The following is a 25,201-nucleotide window of genomic DNA, read 5'->3' on the forward strand; positions in this document are numbered from 1 at the left end:
AATTCTTTGACTTACTATAATGCACTGACTGGATGAGTAAAAAATAAATGTGAACATGTTAAACCACAGATTTTGATTTAAATTAACAAGGTCATATCTAATAAATATTGTTCCTTTTCAAAGGGCACACATCACAGAAGGAAGCCATGGAAGTAAGCCTTGATATAACAGCACTCAGCATTCTCCAACAGCCAGAAAAACTTCAGTGGGAGATTGTTGCAAATGTGCTTGAAGATACTGTTAAGGATCTTGAAGAACTTGGGGCAAATCCTTGCTTAACAAACTCTAAGAGTGAGAAGACAAAGGAAAAGCACCAGGAACAACACAACATTCCCTTTCCATGTTTATTAGCTGGAGGTTTATTAACCTATAAATCTCCTGCTACCTCACCCATTAGTAGTAATTCGCACAGGTCACTGGATGGTTTAAGCAGAACTCAGGGTGAAAGTATTTCAGAACAGGGGTCAACTGACAATGAATCCTGCACTAATTCAGAATTAAATTCTCCTCTTGTAAGGAGGACTTTACCTGTTTTACTTCTTTATAGCATCAAAGAATCTGATGAGAAAGCAGGAAAAATCTTTTCACAGATGAACAATATTATGAGTAAAAGTTTGCATGATGATGGTTTTACGGTTCCACAGATTATTGAAATGGAGCTGGATAGTCAGGAGCAATTGTTGTTGCAGGATCCTCCTGTGACTTATATTCAGCAATTTGCGGATGCTGCAGCCAACCTTACCTCTCCAGATTCTGAGAAGTGGAACTCTGTGTTTCCCAAGCCTGGGACTTTGGTTCAGTGCTTGAGGCTGCCGAAGTTTGCAGAGGAGGAGAATCTTTGTATAGATTCAATAACTCCTTGTGCTGATGGAATTCACTTACTGGTAGGACTGCGGACGTGCCCTGTTGAATCCTTGAGTGCAATAAATCAAGTAGAGGCCTTGAATAATTTAAATAAATTAAACTCTGCACTATGTAATAGACGGAAAGGTGAGCTGGAATCAAATCTTGCTGTAGTGAATGGTGCAAATATTAGTGTAATCCATCATGAACCACCAGCAGATGTACAGTCTCCTTTGATAATTCAGCCTGAGCAGAGGAATGTTAGTGGTGGATATTTATTACTTTATAAAATGAATTATGCCACTCGGATAGTGACTTTAGAAGAGGAGCCAATAAAAATCCAACATATCAAAGATCCCCAGGACACGATTACCTCACTCATTTTGCTTCCACCAGATATATTGGATAATCGAGAGGATGATTGTGAGGAACCTGTTGAAGAAATGCAGTTAACCTCAAAGAATGGCATTGAGAGAGAAAAAAAATCTGACATTTCTACTCTTGGACACCTGGTAATAACCACTCAGGGAGGTTATGTAAAAATATTAGATCTTTCAAATTTTGAAATTTTGGCCAAAGTAGAACCGCCCAAAAAGGAGGGCACTGAAGAACAGGATACATTTGTTTCTGTCATTTACTGCTCGGGCACAGACAGGCTATGTGCATGCACCAAAGGTAAGCTATTTTTTTGCTTCTTTCATAAATCTTATAAAACCCTTATATATGGTTTATGTGCATACCTAATATGAAATTAAGATCCATATAGATGGGGAGGAATTTACTATTTTATAATGAAGTAATTTACTGTTTTAAGTGTTCTTAAAACTTTTTCTGCCACCCTAGGTAAGGATTATGTTTATAAATAAGTTAATAAATCCCTTGGAAAGTATCTTCTCTGCTTTAACTTCAGGAAAATAGCCTGTTGTTTTTACTGTTAGACCAGCCTTTGCCTTTGCTCAAATTTGTGACCTTGTACAAGTTATTTTAAATTCAGTAAATCTTCATGTATTTATAAACTAGGATAAGAAGGCCTATTTCCCAGGCTTATTAGAGTAAAATGAAATAATGTATGTAAGGCTTTTGGAATAGATATTTATTGGTCCTTATTTCCTCCTGAAATAATAATACTTAGCAAATAATTATGAGTTTTGCCAAATAAACTTTTTTTTTTCCTGATGTACTCCTAATATTGGTTGATTGGGAATCAGTTTTGAAACATTTGAAGCCCTATGCATTTTTTCCGTTTTTTTTTCCATTAAATACATTTTAAATTGGGGAAATATAGCAGTTTTTTTTTTTTTTAAGAGAGAATTTTTTTCTTTAAATATTTTTCAGTTTTCGGTGAACACAACATCTTTATTTTATTTTTATGTGGTGCTGAGGATGGAACCTAGCACCCCCCCGCGCATGGCAGGCGAACGTGTTACCGCTTGAGTCATATCCCCAGCCCAATATAGCAGTTTTTGAAAAGGATTGCTAACAATATGAGGCATAACAAATAGTTTAGTAGGAAGTATTGGGTCAGAAGATATACAGCCAAGGGTTTTGGGATTTGAGAAGAGCTACATATACCTTTTATCTGTTCTTCTGGTAGACATTAACCTGAGCTTTCCCTCATAGATTACAATAGTTTAGTTAAGGAGAATAATGGCTAATATTGTGGTTCCAATTGCCTTTTTTTTTTAACTATGTATACTGAAATAACAAGGAGAAAAAAAAGTCTTCAAATAATACTAAAATCTAATTAGGTTAATTTAAAAATGAGTAATGCAGAACTTTGAATTAGAGTTGAGAAGTTCAGAACAACTACTAAATTTTGAGGTATCAGGTAATTTTAATTTATTGATTACATTTTAATTAATTGATTACATATGTGTCAGTTCATTATTCTAAGAACTTTACCTTTGTCATTTAGTTATGAAATCCAACTTTATGAGGTATGTACATTCTTTTGTCTCCATTCTGCAGATAAGAAAACTGAGGGAAAGAGAAGTAAAGTAACTTATCCTTAAGCCACAGAACTAAAAAATGGCTGAGCCAGGATACACACCTGGGGGTCGGTCATCAGGGTGCTTTAAGCTATATACATTATTAATGCCAGAGTGTGACAAAAGCCAAGGAATGATACATGAATACTTTGCAATCTTTTAATTCAAAAGATTTAAAAAGTTAAAACAATATAACTTACTATAAATCATCCAAAAGGAAGTTAGGTTTGGAAGGGGGGGGGTTCTGGCCCCAGGGCACATCCTTAGATAAGACATGAGTGTTTTCCAGAAATGGAGGAAGGGTTTAATGATTTCAGTTATTTGATGAGATATGCTTAAAGCAACTCAGGGAAATAGCATTTAAGCCTTAAACATTTAGGTATTAAGTATTTAAATATTTAATAGCAGTTAAAAATAGATTGATGGGCTGGGGATGTGGCTCAAGTGGTAGTGCGCTCGCCTGGCATGCGTGCGGCCCGGGTTCGATCCTCAGCACCATATACAAAGAAAGATGTTGTGTCCACCGAAAACTAAAAAAAAAAAAAAAAAATAGATTGATGTATTCTTGGAGTTGGGACAGATAGAAGTTCTAGGAAGGGATTTCATGTGATAGGGGAATGTTAAGAATATTATTTATAAAGTTTTCAACTGATAGATAAACATTAAAGATGTAGATGTAGTTGGATACAATACCTTTATTTTATTTATTTATTTTTATGTGGTGCTGAGGATTAGACCCAGGGCCTTGCATGTGCTAGGTGAGCGCTCTACCACTGAGCCACAATCCCATCTTTATTATTTATTATTTCAAAAATTCAAAATGTGATCTTTATTATTTTTTTTCTTCTAATTTCAAGTTTAGCTTGTTCTTGTTTTCCTTGAGATGCATTGTAGAATTTTTTTTTTTTAATTTGTACTTTTCTGATGTGGGCATTGGTTGCTATAAAGTTTTCCTCCTAGTACTACCTTTGTTGTATTTCACAGGTGTTGGTATGTTGTGTCTCTACTTTGGGTTTTCTAATACTGGATGCATGTGTATTTAGAATTTCTAATTCCTATTGCTGAATTGACCCTTTTATCATTAGATAATGATCTTCCTTGTCTTGTTTTACTACTTTGATGTAAAATCGATTTTATCTGATGTTTGTATGGCTGGCCCTTCCTTTTAGCTTCCATTTGCATGGAATCTTTTGTTAAACTCTGTTCTTTTACTTCATTTGAGGGGAGAAGTGAGTTTCTTGCAAGAAACATATAGTTGAGTCTTGGGTTTTTTTTATTCCATTCAGTCACTGTTTTTTAATTGGAGAACTGAATGAACTTTCATTCCTTCTCCCTTACAGTCTTTCTTGGTGGTTAAGTTAATTACCCTAGTAGGTAGTGTGTTTTGTTTTAATTTTTAAATTATTTATTTGGTGGTGCTGGAGATCGAACCCAGGGCCTTGTGCATATGAGGGAAGCACCAACTGAGCTATATCACCAGCCTTTATTTTTAATTTTTTTGGTAGTTGTCCATCTACAATAATTTGTAGTTTTTTAATTTTTATGTGGTGCTAAGAATGGAACCCAGTGCCTCACACATGCCAAATAAGCACTCTTAGCACTGAGCTCCAGCTCCAGCCCATGTTTTATTTCCTTCATTATTCTTGGTTTGTATATTATAGATTTTGGCTTTTTCATTACCATCAGGCTTACCAAAACCATCTTTTAATGAACTTTTAAGATAATCATAAGGGTAAGAACAGAAATAAAAGAATAAGAACATATAAGAAATCTCTCCACTTGCATTCTGTTCTTTCCCACATTTTGAATTTTTGGTATCCCATTTTACCTGTTTTTATTTTGCCTAACTGCTTAACATTTAATGTTGCTATTTTAAATTCTTTAAGTCTTTATACTAAATCTAAGTGGTTTTTGCACCATGTTTACAATATTAGAGCATTCTGAATTCATATAATTACTCTTACCAGTAAGTTTTCCTATGCCTTCCTATGTTTTCTTCTTATTAATGTCTCTTTCAGTTTGTACAACTTCCTTTAGTGTTTCTCATATAACAGGGTATGGTGGACATATTATTTTCTCAGCTTTTGTTTGGGAAAGTGTTTATCCTTCCTTCATTTTTAGGGTTAACTTTGCTGGGTACAGTATTTTCAATTGTCTGTTTTTTTCCTTGAGTACCGTGAAATCCTTACGGTACTCTTTTCTAGCTTGTAATGGTTCTGCTGAGAAGTTGGTTTTCAGTTTAATTGGGGCATCCCTATATGTTATTTCTTTTCTCTTGTATCTTTGAGAATCTTTATCCTTCAGTGTAAGAGCTTGATAATAAGATGTATTGGGGTAGACTTGGTTGAGTTAAATTTGACTGGTGGCCTTTGACTTTACTGGACAAACAAACAAAACAACCCAAAACTTCTGTGAATAAGTTTTCTTCCCTCTTGGCATTCTCAACTACTATTACCCTACTTTTTGTTCTTTTTTTTACTATTCCATAGTTCCCATAAACTTTGCTCATTCCTCTTCATTCTTTGTTTTTTCTCCTGTGTGTTTTCAAATAGTCTTTTTTTGACTCCACCAATTCTTTCTTCTGTTTTATTTATCCTACTGTTAATACCCTCAATCATGTTTTAAATTACACTTAATGTATTTTTTAGATCAAATTTCTGATTTTTAAAAATTTTAAGTTTTTTTCTGAGTATCGAATTGTTTTCTTCAAGCTTATTGAGGTTATTTATAACAGTTGTTATAAATTCTCTGAGTGTTGGGCTCGGGTTGTGGCTCAGTGGTAGAGCGCTTGCCTAGCACTGGTGAGGTCCTGGGTTCGTTCCCCAGCACCACATAAAAATAAATAAATAAAAATATTGTGTCCAACTACAACTAAAAAATAAAATTAAAAAGAATTCTGAGAGTGTTCCTATACTGATTACTGTCTGGTCAGTTTCTGGCACCTTGAGTAGCAGGGAGGTCATAGTTTCCTGAATAATCTTGATACTTTTTATCTGTCTAGTCAGTTTCTGGCACTTTATCTTGAGTAGCAGGGAGATCATAGTTTCCTGAACAATCTTGATGCTTTTTATGTCATTTGGGCATATTTTCCAGTCTCCTTAGTCTGACTTCATTTGTGCCCGTCTTTCCAAATTTATTTTGGTCTTTTTTGTAGCTCTGGGATTGAACCCAGATTTTGTGCATGCTAGGCTAGTTAGTGCTTTACCACTAAGCTACATTTCCCAGACCTTTTTTCTAGATATTCTTAGTATGCTGCTTATTTTCTCTGAGCCTGTTGTCCCTTCTACTGAGTTAGTAATAGACAGTGACCCAGGTCCACATTTGCCAAAAGTTTGCTGTTGGTGGCTTGTCACTGTTTTGGTTGTGCAAAGCAATCCAAGCCCAGGTTTGTTCTGAATACTCTGTTGGTGTATTGTTCAGAAAGAAACAGGAAAGTGCCTTGATCTATTCCCACAGTTCCTTCCTGGGGCCTTCATAGGCCCAACTGACTTATTTCTAGTCATTGACCTGTGGTCAGATATTGTGGGATTCTGGCTATGGGCAACTACTGTGGATGAGCCAGACCAAGGCTTCTTTGTGGCACCAGTGGCCACCCAAACTGCCAATCTGCTTCAAACCCTGATCTCCCAGCCCACCAAGACCAGCAAAACACTTTGTTAGGACCAAGACAGCACTTCTATTGACTGCTTATTACTGAGGTGGACTTGTGGTCCAAGAACACTGTTGCCTCTAGCCATAGGCGTTACTATCCAGTATAGAAATTCGGTTGACTGGGGCCATGTGTGTTCTTCTGGCAGTCAGACTGTTTGAGAGGCTCCTTCCATAGGCTGTACTACAGATGGAGTCTCTTAGGATCTGACCAATGTTTGATTTTATAGCCTAGCAGTAAGCTCCAGGGGCAAAGTCTGGTATATACTATCCTATTCTACCCTCAGTGTATTGGATCCTGTAACATGCTCTACTGCTAAGGGTTAGGGTAGTGTTGGTGAAGGCACATCTTTGGCTGTCTTAGCTGATGCTAAGCTGGTTTATGCCTGAGTCTCAAAGCCACAAGCACCAGCAGAGTCTGGTATGCTGAGACCCATGCTACAAGCTAAAGCACAAGTCTCTCCAAAGTGCTGGGGCAGTTCTATAGCCCCTAATGCAAGCACTGACTTAGCAAAAGCCATGCTTCCTGAGGTTGGTGGATAGGTGTGGAGACTGTCCCTTGGCCATTAAAGCTGGTGCTAAACTGGGTAACACCTGAGTTTAATAATAATGGGGACCTGCAGCATTGGGAGGAGGGAGGATGTTCCCCAAGCCCACTCCAAAGCTGGAACTGTTGCAACCAAAATTCAGATCTGCCCATAGGCATCCAGGTCTCCATCTGGTGTGGGAGATAGTCTAGAGGCTCTTTCTATAAGTTATGGACTGCATTACAGGGCCTTCAGTGTCTAATGGGTGCGTGTTCTCTTGACATCAGGCCTGGTACTTGGCCCTGAATCAAAGCCACATGCTAGCTGTCATGCTTTCCTCCCCCGCTGCCTATTCTGCTGCCTTAGGATGGGAGAGAGTACTGTTTCAGAAGCTCAGTTGATGGGGATTGGCCTTGCATTAGGGGTTGTGGGGATTTCCTAGCAGCACTGGGTTCCACTCCTCTTCTAAGTGGGAAGCACCTCTCTGTACACTGGGCTGCATGAAGGTGAATCAGGCAACTTTTCTTGCTGCCTTCTTCAGTGATCTTTTATTTTGTTCTATAAAAATCAAACACTAGGGCTGGGGTTGTGGTAGAGCGCTTGCCTAGCATGTGCAAGCCTCTGGGTTTGATCCTCAGCACCATATAAAAATAAATAAATAAATAGAATAAAGATGTTGTGTCCAACTTAAAAAAAATCAAGCACTATGGGGAGGCTGAGGCAGGAGGATCAAAGCCAGCCTCAGCAAAAGGTAAGGTGCTGAGCAATTCAGGGAGACCCTGTCTCTAAATAAAAACATACAAAACATGGCTGGGGATGTGCCTCAGTGGTCAAGTGCCCCTGAGTTCAATCCCCAGTACCAAAAAAAAAAAAAAAGGCAGGCACTATGGTCTCTCACCCTTAGCTCCTTTGCTGGCTATTCATCTGGATGTGTTTGTGGGGAGAGTTAGCCAGAGGATCTTAGATGCCATCTTGATCTTCCCTGCTGATAGTGTATCTAGATGCATTTAAAGACCTAGAAAAATCCCAAGAAATGAACCACTTTGAACATTATCTCCCAGTTCTTCAAGTGTTGACTATTGAAGGTGCATTTTATTTATTTATTTTTTAAAAATATTTTTTAGTTGTTGATGGGCCTTTATTTATTTGTATATGATGCTGAGAATTGAACCCAGTGCATGCTTAGGCAAGTGCGCTACCACTGAGCCACAACCCCAGACCCTGAAGGTGCATTTTAAAGAATGAGATTAATAACAATAAAGAGTAAGGAAAAGTTGATGTCTTAAAATGTATGCAATGGCATACCTTAAGAACATATATGATTTTTTTTTAAAAGAGAATTTTTTTAAATATTTATTTTCAGTTTTCCGTGGACACAACATCTTTATTTTTATGTTGTGCTGAGGATCGAACCCAGCGCCCCACGCATGCCAGGCGAGAACGCTACCGCTTGAGCCACATCTCCAGCCCACATATATGATTTTTTAAAAAAGTATATTATACTGTGATGCACATGGATGTGGCACTGTCTTCTGAGTATTTTCAAAATAGGACAAAATATATTTTTTCCATAAAACTTAATCTGCAATAAATAAATGTTTTAGATTAATTTTATGTAGGGTTAATAATATACTAAAAATAGATTAGATAAAGCTCTTTGATTAAAATTTGGAAATAGAATATACAAACTGAAGAACTGAAGGTAGGGCTAAGATCAGTGCCATACAAGGGTGAGGATGTAGATATGGTACCTAGCTTAGTTAATGTTTAAAAAAAACCATTTTTTTTTAAAAGCTCACAATTAAAAGGGAAATTGACGACATTGAATTTGATCCCAGCAACTTAAAACTTATATACATGCACTTATATTTATAAGGAGAAGTTCAAATTGCTTTATCCTTAATAATCCTACTTTCTGAGATTATTGGTTTATATACTCACATACTTGTTTTTCTGCTGGTTTTAGGAGAAAATCATTCTTCTTGCCTTTTACTTTTGAGTTTTTGAGAGTTTCCATTAGGAATGGATACTGTATTTTGTCAAATATTTGTTGGCATCTGTTGGGATAGTCACAGAGTTTTTCTCCTTAGTTTAATATAGTGAATTATGTTGATCCATTGGTTTTGGAATGCTAAAACAACTTCGTAATCCTGGAATATTTTGTCATAATGCATTAGCTCTTGTATATTATTTGATTCAGTTTATTGGTAAACATGGGGAACATCCTCCCTCCTCCCAATGCTGCAGGTCCCCACTATTTTTTTTCCCATCTCTGTTCATGAAAGATATGGCCTTATAATTTCTCTCCCCTCCCCTCCAATCTGAGGATTGAACCGGGGATTTTGCAGATGCTAGATAAGGGCTCTATCACTGAGCTGTATCCCCAGCTCTGTTTTTGTTTCTTATAAACTTTTTTGCTTTTGGTGTCAGAGTAATTAATTGCCAGATACAATGAATTGGGAAGTATTCTCTATCTCCAATTTTGTGGTCAAGATTCTTTACATTTGGTAGAACTCACCACTGAAGTCCTTGGGCCTGAAGACTTTGCAGGGGGGAAGATTTTTTACCTCAAATTCCATTTATTTTATAGATAATTATTTAGGATCTCTCCTTCTTCTTTAGTGAGCTATGGTAGTATGGCAGTTTCATTTAAGTTATCAAATTCTAGCATAAAGAGTCTTAAAATATTTCCTATAATCTTTTTAATATCTGTGGACTCTTGATTGATGTCAGGGCTTTCCTTTTTCATTGTCAGTTTGGCTAGAAGTTTATTAGTTTTACTGATTTTTTTTTTTTTTAAACCAACCATCTTCTGGTTAAAAGACTTTTTTCCCCTTTGTTTTTCTATTTTTCTTTTAACTCATTATCACTATAATGCTTCTTATTTCCTTCATTCTCCTTGCTTTGGGGTTTATTTTGATCTTCAGTTTCTTTAAGGTATAAACTTGGATTATTAGTTTCAGCCTTCTTTTATAACAGGCATTTTGAAACTATAGATGTTCTTGGAAGCACTATTTTAGCTATATTCCCTAAATTTTGATATGTGTGTTTCTCTTTTATTTTTTAATTTTTAATTTTTATTTATTTTTTAGTTGTAGTTGGACACAATATCTTTATTTATTTTTATGTGGTGCTGGGGATCGAACCCAGGGCCTCCCCCGTGCCAGGCGAGCGCTCTGCTGCTGAGCCACAACCCCAGCCCTGTTTCTTTTTTATTTTAGCTCAAAACCTGTTCTAATTTTCCTTGTGATTTCTTGTTAGGCCTATGGGTCATTTAGAAGTGTTTTGTTTAGTTTCCAAATATTTGAGATTTCTCCAATTTTTTTTTCCGCTCTGGATGTTAATTTCATTGCGATCAGAGTACATAAATTATATGATATCAGTGTTTTAAAACATACTGACACCTTTTCTATGGCCCAACATGTAATCTTTTCTTGGCTAATGTTCTGAGTGCACTTGAAGAGATTGTTTATTATATACTGATTGGGTTGTGTTATATAAATTTCACTTGTATAAATGTATTGTTGATAGAATTGTTAAAATCTTCTTGATTTTATATTGAATTCTCTCTGATGGCTACTGCTTGCATCATCTATCTTTTCCACACCTTTATTTTCAACAAATTTGAGAATTTTTAAATCTAAATGTGATCTCTTAAATTCAGCATATAGTGAGTTTTTTTTTGACACAGTTGGATCATCTTTGCCTATTAAATTTGAGTCAGTTTATACCTGATATGATTCCTGTTTACATTTATAACTGCTTTTTTGGTTTTTAGATTTGTTTAATACTGTTATTACTTTTTTATTACTTCACTGAATTTTCATTCCTCAATTGATTTCCCCCCGCCCCCTTTCCTGTACTGGGGTTAGAACCTAGGGGTGCTTTGCACCAAACTATATCCCCAGCACTCCCCCTGCCCTTTTTGCCTTTGCTACTAGGGATTGAACCCAGGGCTGCTTTGCCACTGAGTTACATCCTCAGTCTCTTATTTTGAGACAGTCTTTCTAAGTTGCTGAGGGTCTCCCTGAGTTAAGGCTGGCCTAGAACTTGTGGTTTTATTTTAGACTCCTGAGTCACTGGGATTACAGATTTATGCCACCGTTCCCTGCTGATGTCTTTAATATTTATGTAAGAACAATTCATTAGGAACGTCCAGACATCTATTGTCAAATCAAGAATACCATAGGATAGGTATCTTGCACCTCTTGATATGTCCTTCCTTCTCTCCTGAATTCTGCCCTTTTCACAGAGTTTTTTTTTTAGGGGTGGGGTAGCAAGGATTGAACTCAGGGGCACTGAACCACACCCCCAGTTCTTTTTTGTATTTTATTTAGAGAAAGGGTCTCACTGAATTACTTAGGACCTCACTAAGTTGCTGAGGCTGGCTTTGACCTCATGATCTCCCTGTCTCAGCCTCCTGAGCCACTGTGCCTGGCTCTAGAGATAATTATTACTTCAGAGTATTTTCTGTATCTTAACTTTTCAAAAGAAAACGTCTTATACTGGGTGTGGTGGTACACACCTGTAATCCCAGTGGCTCGGGAGGCTGAGACAGGAGGATTGTGAGTTCAAAGCCAGACTTAACAAAGCGCAGTGCTAAGCAGCTCAGTGAGACCCTGTCTCTAAATAAAATGCAGAATAGAGCTGGGGATGTGGCTCAGTGGTTAAGTGTCCCCTAAGTTCAATCTCCAGTCCCCCCACCCCCTGCAAAAAAAAAGAAAACTTATTTTATACTTCATAAGTAAATGCTTCAATAACATACTATTGATTTTTTTTTTGTTCTTTATAAAAATGGCATCAAACTATGTAGGTTTGGGGACCTTTGCCCTTCTCATATGCTGTTTTGAAGCTTATTGCATGTCCTATACATCGTTTATTTTTCACTTTTGCATTGTACTCCATTATGCAAAACATCCGCTAATAATTTATCTGTTTTCCTGTCTGTGGACATCTGGGTTATTTCCAGTTTTTCTGCTATTAAGAGCCTTGCTGCTATAAACATCTTATAGTTTCCTGGTGCTCATATGTAAAAGAGGCTTCCTATAGTATATTCTTAGTAGAATCTTGGGTCATGGAATATAATTATCTATGTTCTCCTGAAATTTGTGGTTAAAAATCAACATGATAAAATACAACACTTTAGCCAGTACCCTTCAAAAATAATTTTGTCTCTTTTGAATCTTCTGTAGATATTGCTTGGGGAAGTGGCTCCAGCCTGAGAAGGCAAAAATCAAGAAAAGAGCTTGCCCCAGACCAACCAAAATACATAACTTCAAATTTATGGAGGAGGAGGTCCCTGTTGCCTGCCTTGCCACCAGCCAGTTAGCTATTCCATTCCAGGGATGTTGGAATGGAATAACTAACTGGTTGTTAGCTCCATTGTTGCCATAGGCAGAGAAATGGGGAATGAGAGCAATTAGTGTGGGTCACTCTTACTGGAGATTAGTCTGTTCGTTCATCAACCAATCCTCTGGTTGTCATTAAGTGTTGTGTTCCAGAGTTGGGAAATAGTTGTTTTTGGTTACATTTTCTAGTTCAGTGGTTGTTTTGATGGAGGGATGGGCCTTTGAAACTTCCTGTTCTGCTATTTGACCTGTAATCACTGTTCCCATATTGTTTTTTTCTTTCACGTTTTTTTTTTTTTTAATTTTTAGTGATTCAGATTATCATAGTCTACTTCATAGAATAGTAACTTAATTCTAGTAAAATAAATAGAAATGTCACTTTAATCTCCTTAGACATGTAATAACCCCCCAAGTGTTACATAATTATTTTGTATAATCTTTATCTTTTAAAAATGTTGATAAAAGAAAAATATTTATTATATTCATCTACCTACCATTTCTGGATCCCTCCCACCCCTTTTAAATTTGGTGTTGCTTATTTTCTTGAAGGACTTTCTTTGGTATTCATTATAAAACAAGTTTGCTAACAATCCTTGTGAGTCTGTTATCTGGAAATGTCTCCACATTAATTTTTTTAAAATATTTATTTTTTAGTTTTAGGTTGACACAATATTTTTATTTTTATGTGGCCATGAGGATTGAATGCAGTACCTCATGTATGCTAGGCAAGCACTCTACCACTGAGCCACAACCCCGGCCCCTCCACATTAATTTTTGATAAATAATGCTACATGTATAATTATGAATTAATATTCTTTAGAGTACATGTATTAATTTTTAAAAATTGTCTTAAATATTAGTTTGCTGTCACTTATTTTTCTGACAAAAATATGAAAGCTAGAAATTTAATCCGTTTTCATTTTATTGTCATTAAGAATATTTATTCACTTTTATATTGCTGGGATTGAGCAATTGGACTGTGGGTCCCAATATAGCTGGTATATCCTTTTCCTCATCTGCAAATGGTTGTAGTATAGTCTCTGTCTTTTTTGTGAAGATCCAGTAATTAAAGCACTTGTAGTGTCTTCCACTTAGTAAATAGTAGATAAATACCTATTTTCACATGTTTATATATTTCTTATTTTCTTCATTACAATTGTCTTAATTTGTAATTCCTTGGCAATTAAATTTTCAAATTTTAAATCATTTTGATAGCCTTCCTTATCTGCTCTGGATTGACATTAAAATAAATAATAATTTAAAATAATGGCATTGCATGTGAATATTTGTTCATCTTCTGTGTATCTGTGTTGGTGTGATTTTCCTAAATTGTAGGTGGTGAGCTTCATTTTCTCCAAATTGGAGGAACCTGTGATGATATTGATGAAGCTGATATTCTAGTGGATGGATCTCTTTCAAAGGGAATAGAACCATCTTTAGAAGGTTCCAAACCTTTATCAAATCCTTCAAGTCCTGGTATTTCAGGTGGGACATTAATATTTTAAATGATTTTTTTTCAACTGAAAATTCTTATGTTGTTAATTTTTCTGAGACTTACATAATTTTAAGCATTGTTTCAGTCTTTATAGTCAGTTCGATTGCTTTGTAAAGGAAGTCCATTTACTTGTTCACATTCTTTTGCCAGACTTGTTATTTTATATATATATATATATATATATATATATATTTGTTATTAGTTGTTCAAAACATTACAAAGCTCTTGACATATCATATTTCATACATTTGATTCTGTTATTGTATATTATTTATCATTATTTCTCTAGTAGTTGGAAGATACTATAAAATGTTAAAGGAAGAAATGGTTCTAAATATTGGTGAGGTTGACTAAGGGTTAACATTATTTCTGCTATTAAGGGAGTTTTTTAGTCTAATTGGGGAGGAAAAAAGACATGAAAGTGAGCTCATTAAGTAGGTATAAACTCAGTGGACTGGTTAATATTCTTAATATTACTACCGGAATTGAAAAGCCTGAAAGACATATTTTCACTGAGGTATTATATTTACTTCCACATTGCCCTATCCTGAATCTCCAACTGTGTGTTTTGTTGTTTTGCTTTTTTGTTTCTGCCCATGTTCTAAACTGCCCCCCCCCCCCAGAACTATTTTTCCAAAGAAATAAAGATAATATGTTAATCCTGGCTTAAAAATAATTATTTGATTTTTGGACTTTTGGAAATAACTGCAGATTGTTTCTCAGTCTCCAGGTACAATAAACTTCATGATTTTTAAAGTATGTAATTTAGTTTCATAGTTTCCACATGTTGCAGTAAGCCTGTGAATATTTTGTATGTTCTCTTTTGGCTGGTGCTGGGATCAGACTCACTTTATATATGTGGGCAAGCACTCTACTACTGATCAGTACTTGCAACTTTTTTACTAAGCTTTCTTAGACCTACTCTTTACACCTCCAGTTGTTTTGTGCTTCCTTACTGCTGCTATATTTTACTCTTAACAGTTACTACCATCTTATCCTCTTAACCTAGCATTTAAAAAAGTTTAGTACATCTTTAATGAAAAATATGTTTAAACTCAGACATTTTCCAAAAACAAGTATTTCCTAAAGTTCGTATGTGATCTTCATGGACACTTAATTTTAGGCACTTGGTATTCTTTCTTCCACCAAAATCAAATGTTGAGTGGCTGCTACCCATATGTGTTAACTTTTAGGGATTACTACAGCAACATATGGCAGTCTTCACTATATGGTATAAAGCTTAACATAACTGACCTCTTTTTTGGTGGGGGGGTACCTGGGCTTTAACTTAGGGGAACTCGACCACTGAGCCATATCCCCGTCTTCTTGTCTCAGACTCCCAAACTGTTGGGATTACAGGCGTGCACCACCCACACCTGGCCATGTAAATGACCTTTTGGAACAAAAATTCTTGTTTATAGTTAGACTGTCTTGTGCTAGAGTCCAGTAGCACACACATCTGTCCCCATCAATACAGTCTAATATTTTCAGGTGATTGTAGGCAAAATCATTCCCCAGTTGAGATATGCTGATTTGTAGTTAATTAAGACTTTGTCTTGGCTAACTAGACAACCATGTATAAAAATTTAACACATTGAATGGTTTTGTGTTTTCTAAGTTATTGGTAGAATGGAGCAGAGTTTTCATATAAAATACATAAAGTACTTTTTAGTAGAGAAAAGATGAATCAGGTTATTTTATTATGTTTTTATTTATTTATTTTTGTTCTAGGGGTTGAATCCATTGCCTTGTACATGCTAGGCAGGCACTATACCACTGAGCTACATCCTCATCCCTAAATTAGTTTATTTTATTAACAAATGACAATGAAATCATGGTGGTAATGTTTACAAACAATTATTTAATATGAGTTAAATCAGATATGATAGTTGAGAAAAAGATGTAGTTTGAAGTAGGCTTGTGATAATTTTATAGAACTTAGTATCATTTTCTTTGTGACAATATTCTGAGTCTGCAAGATGTCCTATTTAGCCTTTTAAAACTTATTTGTGTTAAATAGAATAGGAGCAATAGCTCCTCAGCTTTGACTAATGTTAGACACTTAACATATGTGAATAATGTATTTGTAAAAGAAAACTAATCTGTGTAAAGTAGGTTGTTACTCTTTTATCAATGGCATATCTATAAAATACTATAAAGGTGCAAAAATATTGTTTGTTAATGTGTACACATTTATTTGCTATCAGAATAGCTTTCGACTATTTTAAAAAAATGTTCATTACAAAAGGGCATTTTATTGTATAAATACAAGTTGTGAAAGTTAATAGTTGACCTGATGTAAACTGGTTTGCATGTAAACTGCCTCTTACTGCTTTTGTTGCCCTTATATTCTTAGGGTTAGTCAAAAGTCAGTACATCATCTTCTAATAGGTTGTTTTTGAGTTTCTCCAAAAGTGACTCTTCTGTCTATAATTTAAACTTATTCAAGATAGGCTTTTCTTTTGTGCTGGTATTTAGTCAGTACTTGTTACTTTCATTAGAGTGAATGGATTCTCTTTATTAAATCTTCAGGATATTTGGTAGTGAGTGTTGTGGTTGATTAGACAGAAAACATAAATTAAAATTTTATCTTTTTTTCCCTCCTTATTTCATTCACTAATGTTAAGGAGTTGATTTGTTGGTGGACCAGCCATTCACCGTTGAAATATTGACTTCTCTAGTTGAACTAACCCGCTTTGAGACTTTGACTCCACGGTTTTCGGCTACTGTTCCTCCATGCTGGGTAGAAGTTCAGCAAGAACAGCAGCAAAGGAGGCATCCTCAACATTTGCATCAGCAGCACCATGGAGATGCTGCTCAGCATACTAGAACTTGGAAATTACAGACTGACAGGTAAAATATTTCTTACGAAGATAAGAAATGGGGGAGCATTGCCAACCTTTTAAAAAAGTTTTTATTTTGAGACAGGGTCTTGCTAGGTTGTTTAGGGCTTTGCTAAGTTGCTGAGGTTGTCCTGGAGCTTGTGATCCTTCTGCCCCAGTGTCCCAAGTCACTGGGATTACAGGTGTGCTCCAAGATTTAATTTTAAGACCATTTTATATATTTGTTAAAGACAACCTGAAATTCCTAATAATATTCTTTTTGTAAACTTTTGCGTATTAATAACTTTATGCCTTCCATTTGTCATCTTCAGTTTGGAAATTGCTGTGTTCTTGTTCTTATAGAATAAAATAATAAGAGTAAGGTACCATTTGCTATTAATTTGTTCATGTAGCCCACAAATGTATTTAACAAATATTTAAAATATTTGTTATTTTATAAAATATTCTTTTATAAAAGCATGTACTCTTACAGGTTTTAGTAATATGGTGCTTATGGAATTTACATTCTAGTGAGCATAGACAAACAGTAAACAGGCTTAGGGTAAAGCTTTTATGAAAAAGATTGAAGAATGTTAAAATGGTGTATGGTGATTGAAGAGTTTTTGGGTAAACACATGTATATGAATTTAGAGAAAGAGTGAAAAGGAAAATTTGCATGACATTTTTATACAAGGGGCCTGAGAAAGCCCTCTGTGGAAATACTAATTCAGGCAATAGTAAGTACAAAGACCCTGAGGAGTATATTTTATAAGTTCTAGGAAGGGGAAGAAAACCATTGTTGTTGAAGTGGAATGGATATAGTGGAGAATGGTAGGAAATGAGTTCAGACTTATGCTTCATGAGATATGTGTTAGTTTTGAGTACAGGAGAGATGTGATATAATTTGTGGTTTGGAAGGTGACTGTTGTGTTGAGGGTAGATTATAGGTGGTAGTGCTTGTGATATTGGTGTGGCAGTGATAGAATCACTATTGTGGTAATCTGGGTGAACTACTAATGATAGCTTGGACCATGATGGCAAAGAATAGAGTGAATGGATTCTCTTTATAATTCAGAATTAGAGGGAATAGAATTTAATAATATATTGGGCATCTGATGTGAGAGAGAAGAATTTAAAAGCAGAGAATGGATGTATTCAATAAGTTCTTGTTTTAAAAGGAAGATTCTGGGACCCTACGGTAGATCTAGGATGGGCCCAGGAATTTGCAGATAATTCTGATACTTGGTAATCCACACTTTTGAGGAACCAAGGGTCTATTGGTATGTACACATCTTAAGGCAGGTGTAGTAGATTCCTAAGGAAATATCATTCTTTGCCCTAAATTTAACCTCTCCTTTGGGAGAAATGTGTTTTGTTGGAATGTACAAACCCAGAAAGTAGGAAAGGTGATATTAATGATAATATGGTTATGTCTAATGAACGATTTTTGCAATATTTAAGTTTCACCTCTTATTTGACAGCAACAGCTGGGATGAACATGTATTTGAATTGGTTCTACCTAAAGCCTGTATGGTTGGACATGTGGACTTCAAATTTGTTTTGAACTCAAACATCACCAATATTCCACAAATACAAGTGACATTGCTGAAGAATAAAGCTCCAGGCTTAGGGAAAGTCAATGGTAAGAATAGATCAAAATTAATCTTTGAATATTTTATCTTGTGGTTGTTTTTTTTTTTTAAATCTAATTTTTAACTTGACTGTTTCAGTTTTGAGGTCTCTTCTTGCCCCTCCTTCCTACCCTGTGCTGTTTGCATGCTCAACTACTTATGTTTTTTATATAGGAAAATAATCCAGAAAACATTTCAGTGCTTTTCAGTAACTCAGTGATGTTCAGAAATGCATAAACATAAACAATTTAATTGAATTTTTTGGGAAGGGGATTCATTCCTTTGTGAATTAGTTTCACTTTTAGCATCACTAGCTTTATGCTTTTTGTTTCCTAAGAGGAGAGTTAATTGTAAAAAGAATTTGTTTTGGAATTTACCATTCTTTTAAGGTTATTAGTGAAGTGAACATTTTGTGTGATGCCAGAAATATACTTTTTTTTTTGGTTATCCTTCTTAGAATTTTAAAATTTGATATCCTGACTTACTAATAACATATTATTATCCACTTAGCATGTTAGGAACTCGATGTTAGTTCTCAGTGTTTTTTCTTTAATAGGTTATTTTAAAATAGACTGGAGATAATTTCAGGGTAAAATGACCGCTTAACATTAGGGGCTCAAATGTTGAAATTTGAAAAAATTTCTTTTGTGAAAAAATACATGTATGTGTTTGTGTATTTATGTGAATTCTTGTGTGTGTGTGTGTGTGTGTGTGTGTGTGTGTTTTGAATCATCACAAACTTCTTTATTGGGTTTAGAACTCTCAGGCATTGGTATTTTAAAAACTCCACAGGTACTTATATGTGCAGCCAACAGTCAGAACTTTTAATTTAGTTGCCAGTAGGTTACTTCTTCAGGTGAATATTTTATTGGCCTTAGAAGAGAGAAGAATATATAAAATAGTCCATTGAATCTAATTTTCTTCTTCTTCTGACATCCATTTTATAGCATCTGTGATGAAAATCACAGTATTTCCCAATTTAATAAAAACTTTTAGATTTTTAGGCACAAAAATCATTGATATTAAGCAAAATTAAGTTTACTAATATTTTTATCCTCTAGAAACAGCAGTAGATAGGCAGATCACCTTTCCTTTGTCTCCAGCTCTTAACATTGAAGTGGAACAAAATGGGAAACCGTCTCTGGTTGATTTGAATGAAGAAATGCAGCACATGGATGTAGAGGAATCACAGTGTGAGTTAAATTATAGAGCTGTTGTCCATGACAGTAAAGGAGTAGTGATCCGAATGCATCGTGTTGGGCAAAGATTTCCTTACGGCTTGCAAAAACTTGGTTTTAAGAACAATGATTAACAAATACCCTTTGATTCTGCTTTGGCAATGTGCTTTAACTTTCAGCTCATCTTTGTGAACACAGCTGCGCTAATACTTGTGTTCTTGTTTTTTAATACCTTGGGATTTGAAATCAACTCTTGGCTCTATAATTTTTTTTTTTTTAAATCAAGATGAAACGAAAAATGATATGGGTATGGAAAACAACGAATATTAGATAATTGGTTATAGCTCCTTAGCATGGCAATGAATTATTATTTAAACACTCTCTTAGTGTGGTCTTTTGTGTGGTGGTATTATATGCAAAGGGATGGATATTTGTTTATTACCTTTTAATTAACAAACTAAGAAAATCTGTATTTTTCCTTTTAGGTCTTAGATTGTGTCCATTTTTAGAGGATCATAAAGAAGATATTTTGTGTGGGCCAGTATGGCTTGCTAGTGGCCTTGATCTCTCAGGGCATGCTGGGATGTTGACATTAACAAGCCCTAAACTTGTTAAAGGTGAAGTAATTAATATATTTTATAAAAGTAGAATGAACAATGTCACAATTATTAAAAAGACTTTAAGATAAGCTGATTTGATCAATGTGAAATACTGTTTTGTTCGTGACTTTCATTAGAAATTTGAACAGCTTCCTTTATCAGGTATTTTCCTTTCATATGTAATTATGGTTATGTGAAACTTCTTATCTGACTTTTTGTGTCATGAAGGTCTTAGTGGTCATTGGTAAAGCACAGCTTGAGTATAGTGGCGTGCCTGTGATCCCAGTGGCTTGGTAGGCTGAGGCAGGACAGTGAGTTCAAAATAAGCCTCAGCAATTTAGTGAGGCCCTCAGCTACTTAGTGAGACCCTATCTCTTAATAAAATATAAAAAAGAGCCAGGAATGTGGCTCCAGTAGTTAAGTGTCCCTGGGTTCAATCCCCAGTAGCAAAAGGAAAAAAAAAAAAAAGGAAGAAATGAATAGAGGTCAATTTGACAGAGGTCTTTGAGTAATCAGACATTATGTTCTGTCATTTTCAACTTTCCTATCGCTTCAGATTCCCAAATCTTTGAGTATTTATTGTATATTTTTATATTTTCTTCCCCTGAAAGAGTTTTTATGGAATAGGTTTGATACTACCAGATAAAATAATTCATATATCGTAAGTATACAAAAAGTATAATAAATGTATATTTAAAAATAATTGGTTGTTTCATGGATAACAAATAAATTGTCAGTAGCAGGACTTTTTAGCTTAATTGTCCTAGGAGTGATTTAAAAATTAAACAAAACAAAATAAAAACAACCAAACAAAAAATGCCTAGTTCAAATTGTTGAAAAAGTTATCAAAATCATCTGGATGATTATCAGAACAACTTTTACAGTATCACAGGGCCTGTGTTCAAGTAACCCTTATGTTACCTAATAGCATAAAACCCCAGAATAGTGGTATTGACAATTTGGGTATGCAAAAGAGAAATCTGAAAGTGAAGTGGTGAAAGTTTTTGACTTCAGGAAAGCAAAAAATGATATGTTGAGGTTGCTTAAACCCATGGTGAAACCCATCCATAAAATTGTGAAGAGGGAAAAAAGAAGTTTTGCTCTTGTACTTCAAACTGCAAACATTATGGCCACAGATGAATGAGAAGTTATAGAAAAGGCTATAAACTGTATCATAGTTTCATATATATAGGAGGAAAATATAAAATATATGGAGTTCAGAACTAACCACAGTTTCAGGCATCTGCTGGTGGTCTTGGATCATATGCCCCACAGATAAGGGGTACTACTAACATATCAAAATTGTTCAACCATATACTCAAACAGTATAATTTGGAATTTCTGGCCTGGTGGAGTTGTTAGCCTGTTCTATTAGATGAAAGTTTATTTATTTTTTTATTTTTTGGTGATTCAGTAATTTATTCTGTTCTGCACCACTCCTCTAGGTATGGCAGGAGGAAAATATCGTTCATTTTTAATCCATGTCAAAGCAGTAAATGAAAGAGCGACAGATGAAATTTGTAATGGTGGTATACGTCCTGTTGTAAGACTTCCATCCTTAAAACACCAGAGTAACAAAGGTTATTCACTTGCTTCACTGTTGGCAAAAGTTGCAGCTGGCAAGGTATGAAGCTATCATTTTGAACAACAATGCTGTTGTAAACATTGTGGATGAGATTTGACACACTTTGGGAAGTAGTATGACCCTATATTGATGTTTTACTTCATACTTGGTTTGTTTGTACTTTTTTTTTTTTTCAGTGACTTAAATCAAGAAAATGTTTTGAATTAACAAAGCAAATTGTCTAGCTTTTATAAAATATTCTCAGTAGGAAATAATTTATAGCAGGTATTTCCATTTATAGTTTTCGAGTATAATATTTATTTAGAATTTTACCCTAATATGTTCTTTTTTGGTATCTCACTACTTTTTATTTATTTTTTGATGACATTTGGGGAATGTCAGATGAGACTTTGGGTAATAGTTTTAGAATATGTCTTAATCTTCATGGTTTATTTTCTACAACTAGCTATGTATCATGCAGTCTCTTAATAATTCTCTAATACTTGATTGTGTAGGTTTTCCAGTTTTTCAAGGACTTCTACACTTTACTTAATCCCCAAAATAACTCTGAAATAGGCAGAGCAGGTGCTGCTATCAACCATTTTTTCTACTTATTTGGAAGTCAGTGAACCTCAGCACTTGGGAAACTGGCATATCTCAAATAGCTTCTAAAGTGCTATAGCTAGTAATTAGATTCAGAAGTATGGTTTTTATAATCTTTAATCACTGGGCTTTTAAAATAGTGAGTTTGTTGTTATTTTCTCTGTGGAAAATTTGTTGTTTATGAACATGAGAGCAGAAGCTATTGTTTTAATTTGAGATTTATGGTTTTTGATAATAATAATGTGCAGTTATTTTCCTTGGTTTGATAGCTTGGTACAATTAAAAATTTTTTTTTTCACTTATCTAATTTTACATATTTAGGAAAAGTCGTCTAATATTAAGAATGAAAATGCAGGTGGCACTCGCAAAAATGAAAATCTCCGGGGCTGTGATTTACTTCAAGAGGTTTCAGTCACTATTCGAAGATTCAAGAAAACTTCAATTTCTAAGGAAAGGTAATCTCTTTTCATTCTGTTGTTCTTAAAGTAATAAAAGTACAAAACAACACACACACAAATTTGAAAATTTGACTTTTACCTGAAAATTTTGTTGCTAGCAACAAAAAGAAAAACTTGTCTTTTTATTTAATTGTCTTAACTCTGGTATTTTTACAGTATTTTTTATGAACCAGGAATACATGAGGAAAGAAATGAATTTTATTTGAATTTATACTCATTCTTTTGTCATTATTATCATATTACAATAATGTCATATGACATTATTGTAAGCTTCATTTCTTTTAAAAGTATCTACAAATGAAGTTCTCTATATATGCTAATTTAAAAGTCCCCCATCTCTCCTAGTAGTGGTAATCAAAAACAGGGCTGTGTATGTGCTAGGCAAGCACTCTACCACTGTTTCACATCCCCAGCACCCCCCAATATTTTTCTCTTTTTAAATTGTGATACTTATGATTTAAAATGAAACATTATACTGGGTGCAGTTGCACATGCCTGTAATTCCAGCTACTCAGGAAGTTGAGACAATAAGTTCCCAAGTTTGATGCCAGCCTGGGCAACTTAGCAAGACCCTCTGTGGTAAATAAAATACAAAAGGCTAGCATGCATGTGTGAGAGCCTTGTTTAATCACCAATACTGAAAGAAAGTTAAATAAAATAGAGGTGAACATTACATGACTAACAAACATGTCATTGCTTTAGTTTACTTATTCTAATTTGTTGTTAATATAATTTTTTGATAACATATTTTTTCTTTCTCATAGAGTGCAACGATGTGCTATGTTACAGTTTTCAGAATTTCATGAGAAGCTTCTTAACGCGCTTTGCAGAAAAGCCAGTGATGGCCAAATCACAGAACATGCCCAGAGCCTTGTGTTGGATACTCTCTGTTGGTTAGCTGGAGTACATTCAAATGGACCAGGAAGGTTAATAATTATGATTTTGTTTACCATTAATGATTGCCCTTTGTATTTTATGATTCAAAGTCCAGAATGAGTCTAAATGTCTGTCATTGTTTTGCAGCTCAAAGGAAGGAAATGAGAGTCTACTTTCAAAAACACGAAAATGTCTTTCAGACATTGTACGCGTTTGCTTCTTTGAGGCAGGACGAAGTATAGCCCATAAGTGTGCCAGATTTCTAGCCTTATGCATTAGGTTGGTGTGTTTTATTGTTTTTGTTTTGCTTTTAAGTTGGTGTGTTTTTAATTTGAAAGTATACTTGTAGGTGCACCTGTAGTTTGGTGACACCTTTCTATATTGTAATTTGATCTTCATTGAATGACTTCAAAAGTTGATGAAGCTTATTTTTTTATTTAAAGAAATTTTTATAATTTAAAAAATTTTAAAATTTGTTGTAATTTAACTAATTATGACAATAGAATTCATTTTGATGGTGAGGTTTATTTATATTCTAAGAAAGAATTTTAGGTTCTTAGGGCAAATTGCAATGTTAAATAAGTCTATTAATAAAAGGAATGTGCTAGCCTTCTCCGCTTATTAGTAGTGGTTGGGAGAATTTTATAAGAGGGACATTTCTCTCACTTTCACTCCTGTCTCTTTCTGATGGGCTGCTTTTTTTTTTTTTTTTTTAAACCTGAAGCTTACTCCCTGTCATATACCAGTCTAACTCGAACTTTAAAAAAAAAAAAATGTGCAAATCAGTTTTTGTAAATCCAGAAACTTAAACTAAGAAGTATTTAAGAACTAATGGCCATTGTCAACTGCATTCGCCTGAAAGCCTGTTTTATTAAAGGTAGTGCTTTAATACATAAGAAAATTGTCTCAGAGACCCTTAGTGTAATTAGTTCTTGCTATCTTGCTATATGTTTGGTCTAACGCAGGTGTTTCTTTAATCAGGATGAATAAATTTTAAAGATCTTTAAATGCTACTCTAGATTTAGGGTTAATTTTTTTTTAAACTATGAATAATGTCTTTTAAAATTCTCCTTTTTAAAAATTTTCAGTAATGGCAAATGTGACCCGTGTCAACCAGGATTTGGATCTGTTCTGTTGAAGGCTTTACTTGATAATATGTCATTTTTGCCAGCAGCAGCAACTGGTGGTATGTAAAATTAGTTTAACCACAGATAGCAAAATCATAGGGACTATCTTAGTAATTGTTTATCTCTATTATCATTCCCCTTTTTCCCTTTAGCTTATCTATCTTTTTAAGGTGTTGATAACTTGTGGTTTGGTTGGCATATACTCTGTTTTAATAATATTCCTAGGAAAAGGTTAGTTGGACAATAAAAATGCCATTTCATCTCAACTTGTATACTTTTCTGTACTTCTTTTAAAAAGTGTCTTAAGCCAGGTGTGGTGGTGCATACCTGTAATTAATTACAGTAACTTGGAGGCTGACGCAGGAGGATTGCAAGTTTAAGGCCAGCCTGGTTAATTTAGCAAGGCCCTAAAGCACCTTACGGAGACCGTGTCTCAAAACAAAAGGGGGACCAGGGATGCGAGATGTAGTTGAGTGAGTGGTTAATCGCCCCTG

General features: G+C 34.8%; 1 protein-coding gene across 12 annotated transcripts in view; it reads left to right on the forward strand.

The window, feature by feature from the left end:
• The window catches only part of Birc6 (baculoviral IAP repeat containing 6), a 218,668-nt gene that overhangs the window by 52,331 nt on the left and 141,136 nt on the right, over positions 1–25,201 (forward strand). For 8 of the 12 annotated variants that reach the window (XR_006851216.2, XM_046441601.2, XM_046441604.2 and 5 more), the window contains exons 10-20: positions 124–1,518; positions 13,690–13,839; positions 16,477–16,702; positions 18,153–18,313; positions 19,364–19,495; positions 19,966–20,097; positions 21,525–21,703; positions 22,568–22,701; positions 23,469–23,630; positions 23,728–23,859; positions 24,669–24,766. Coding sequence is in view for 11 of the 12 variants with exons in the window: in XM_046441601.2 (XP_046297557.1) it covers positions 124–1,518; positions 13,690–13,839; positions 16,477–16,702; positions 18,153–18,313; positions 19,364–19,495; positions 19,966–20,097; positions 21,525–21,703; positions 22,568–22,701; positions 23,469–23,630; positions 23,728–23,859; positions 24,669–24,766 (2,901 nt within the window). In the remaining variant the exon portion in view is untranslated. The remainder of the gene's footprint in view (positions 1–123; positions 1,519–13,689; positions 13,840–16,476; positions 16,703–18,152; positions 18,314–19,363; positions 19,496–19,965; positions 20,098–21,524; positions 21,704–22,567; positions 22,702–23,468; positions 23,631–23,727; positions 23,860–24,668; positions 24,767–25,201) is intronic. The other 4 variants (XM_046441605.2, XM_046441606.2, XM_046441608.2 and 1 more) reach the window with 2 other exon arrangements.

This window comes from Marmota monax, unplaced genomic scaffold, assembly GCF_021218885.2.
Source record: "Marmota monax isolate L192 unplaced genomic scaffold, Marmota_monax_Labrador192_F-V1.1 WCK01_AAM20220418_F8-fsc00010, whole genome shotgun sequence".
Classification (NCBI taxonomy): domain Eukaryota; kingdom Metazoa; phylum Chordata; class Mammalia; order Rodentia; family Sciuridae; genus Marmota; species Marmota monax.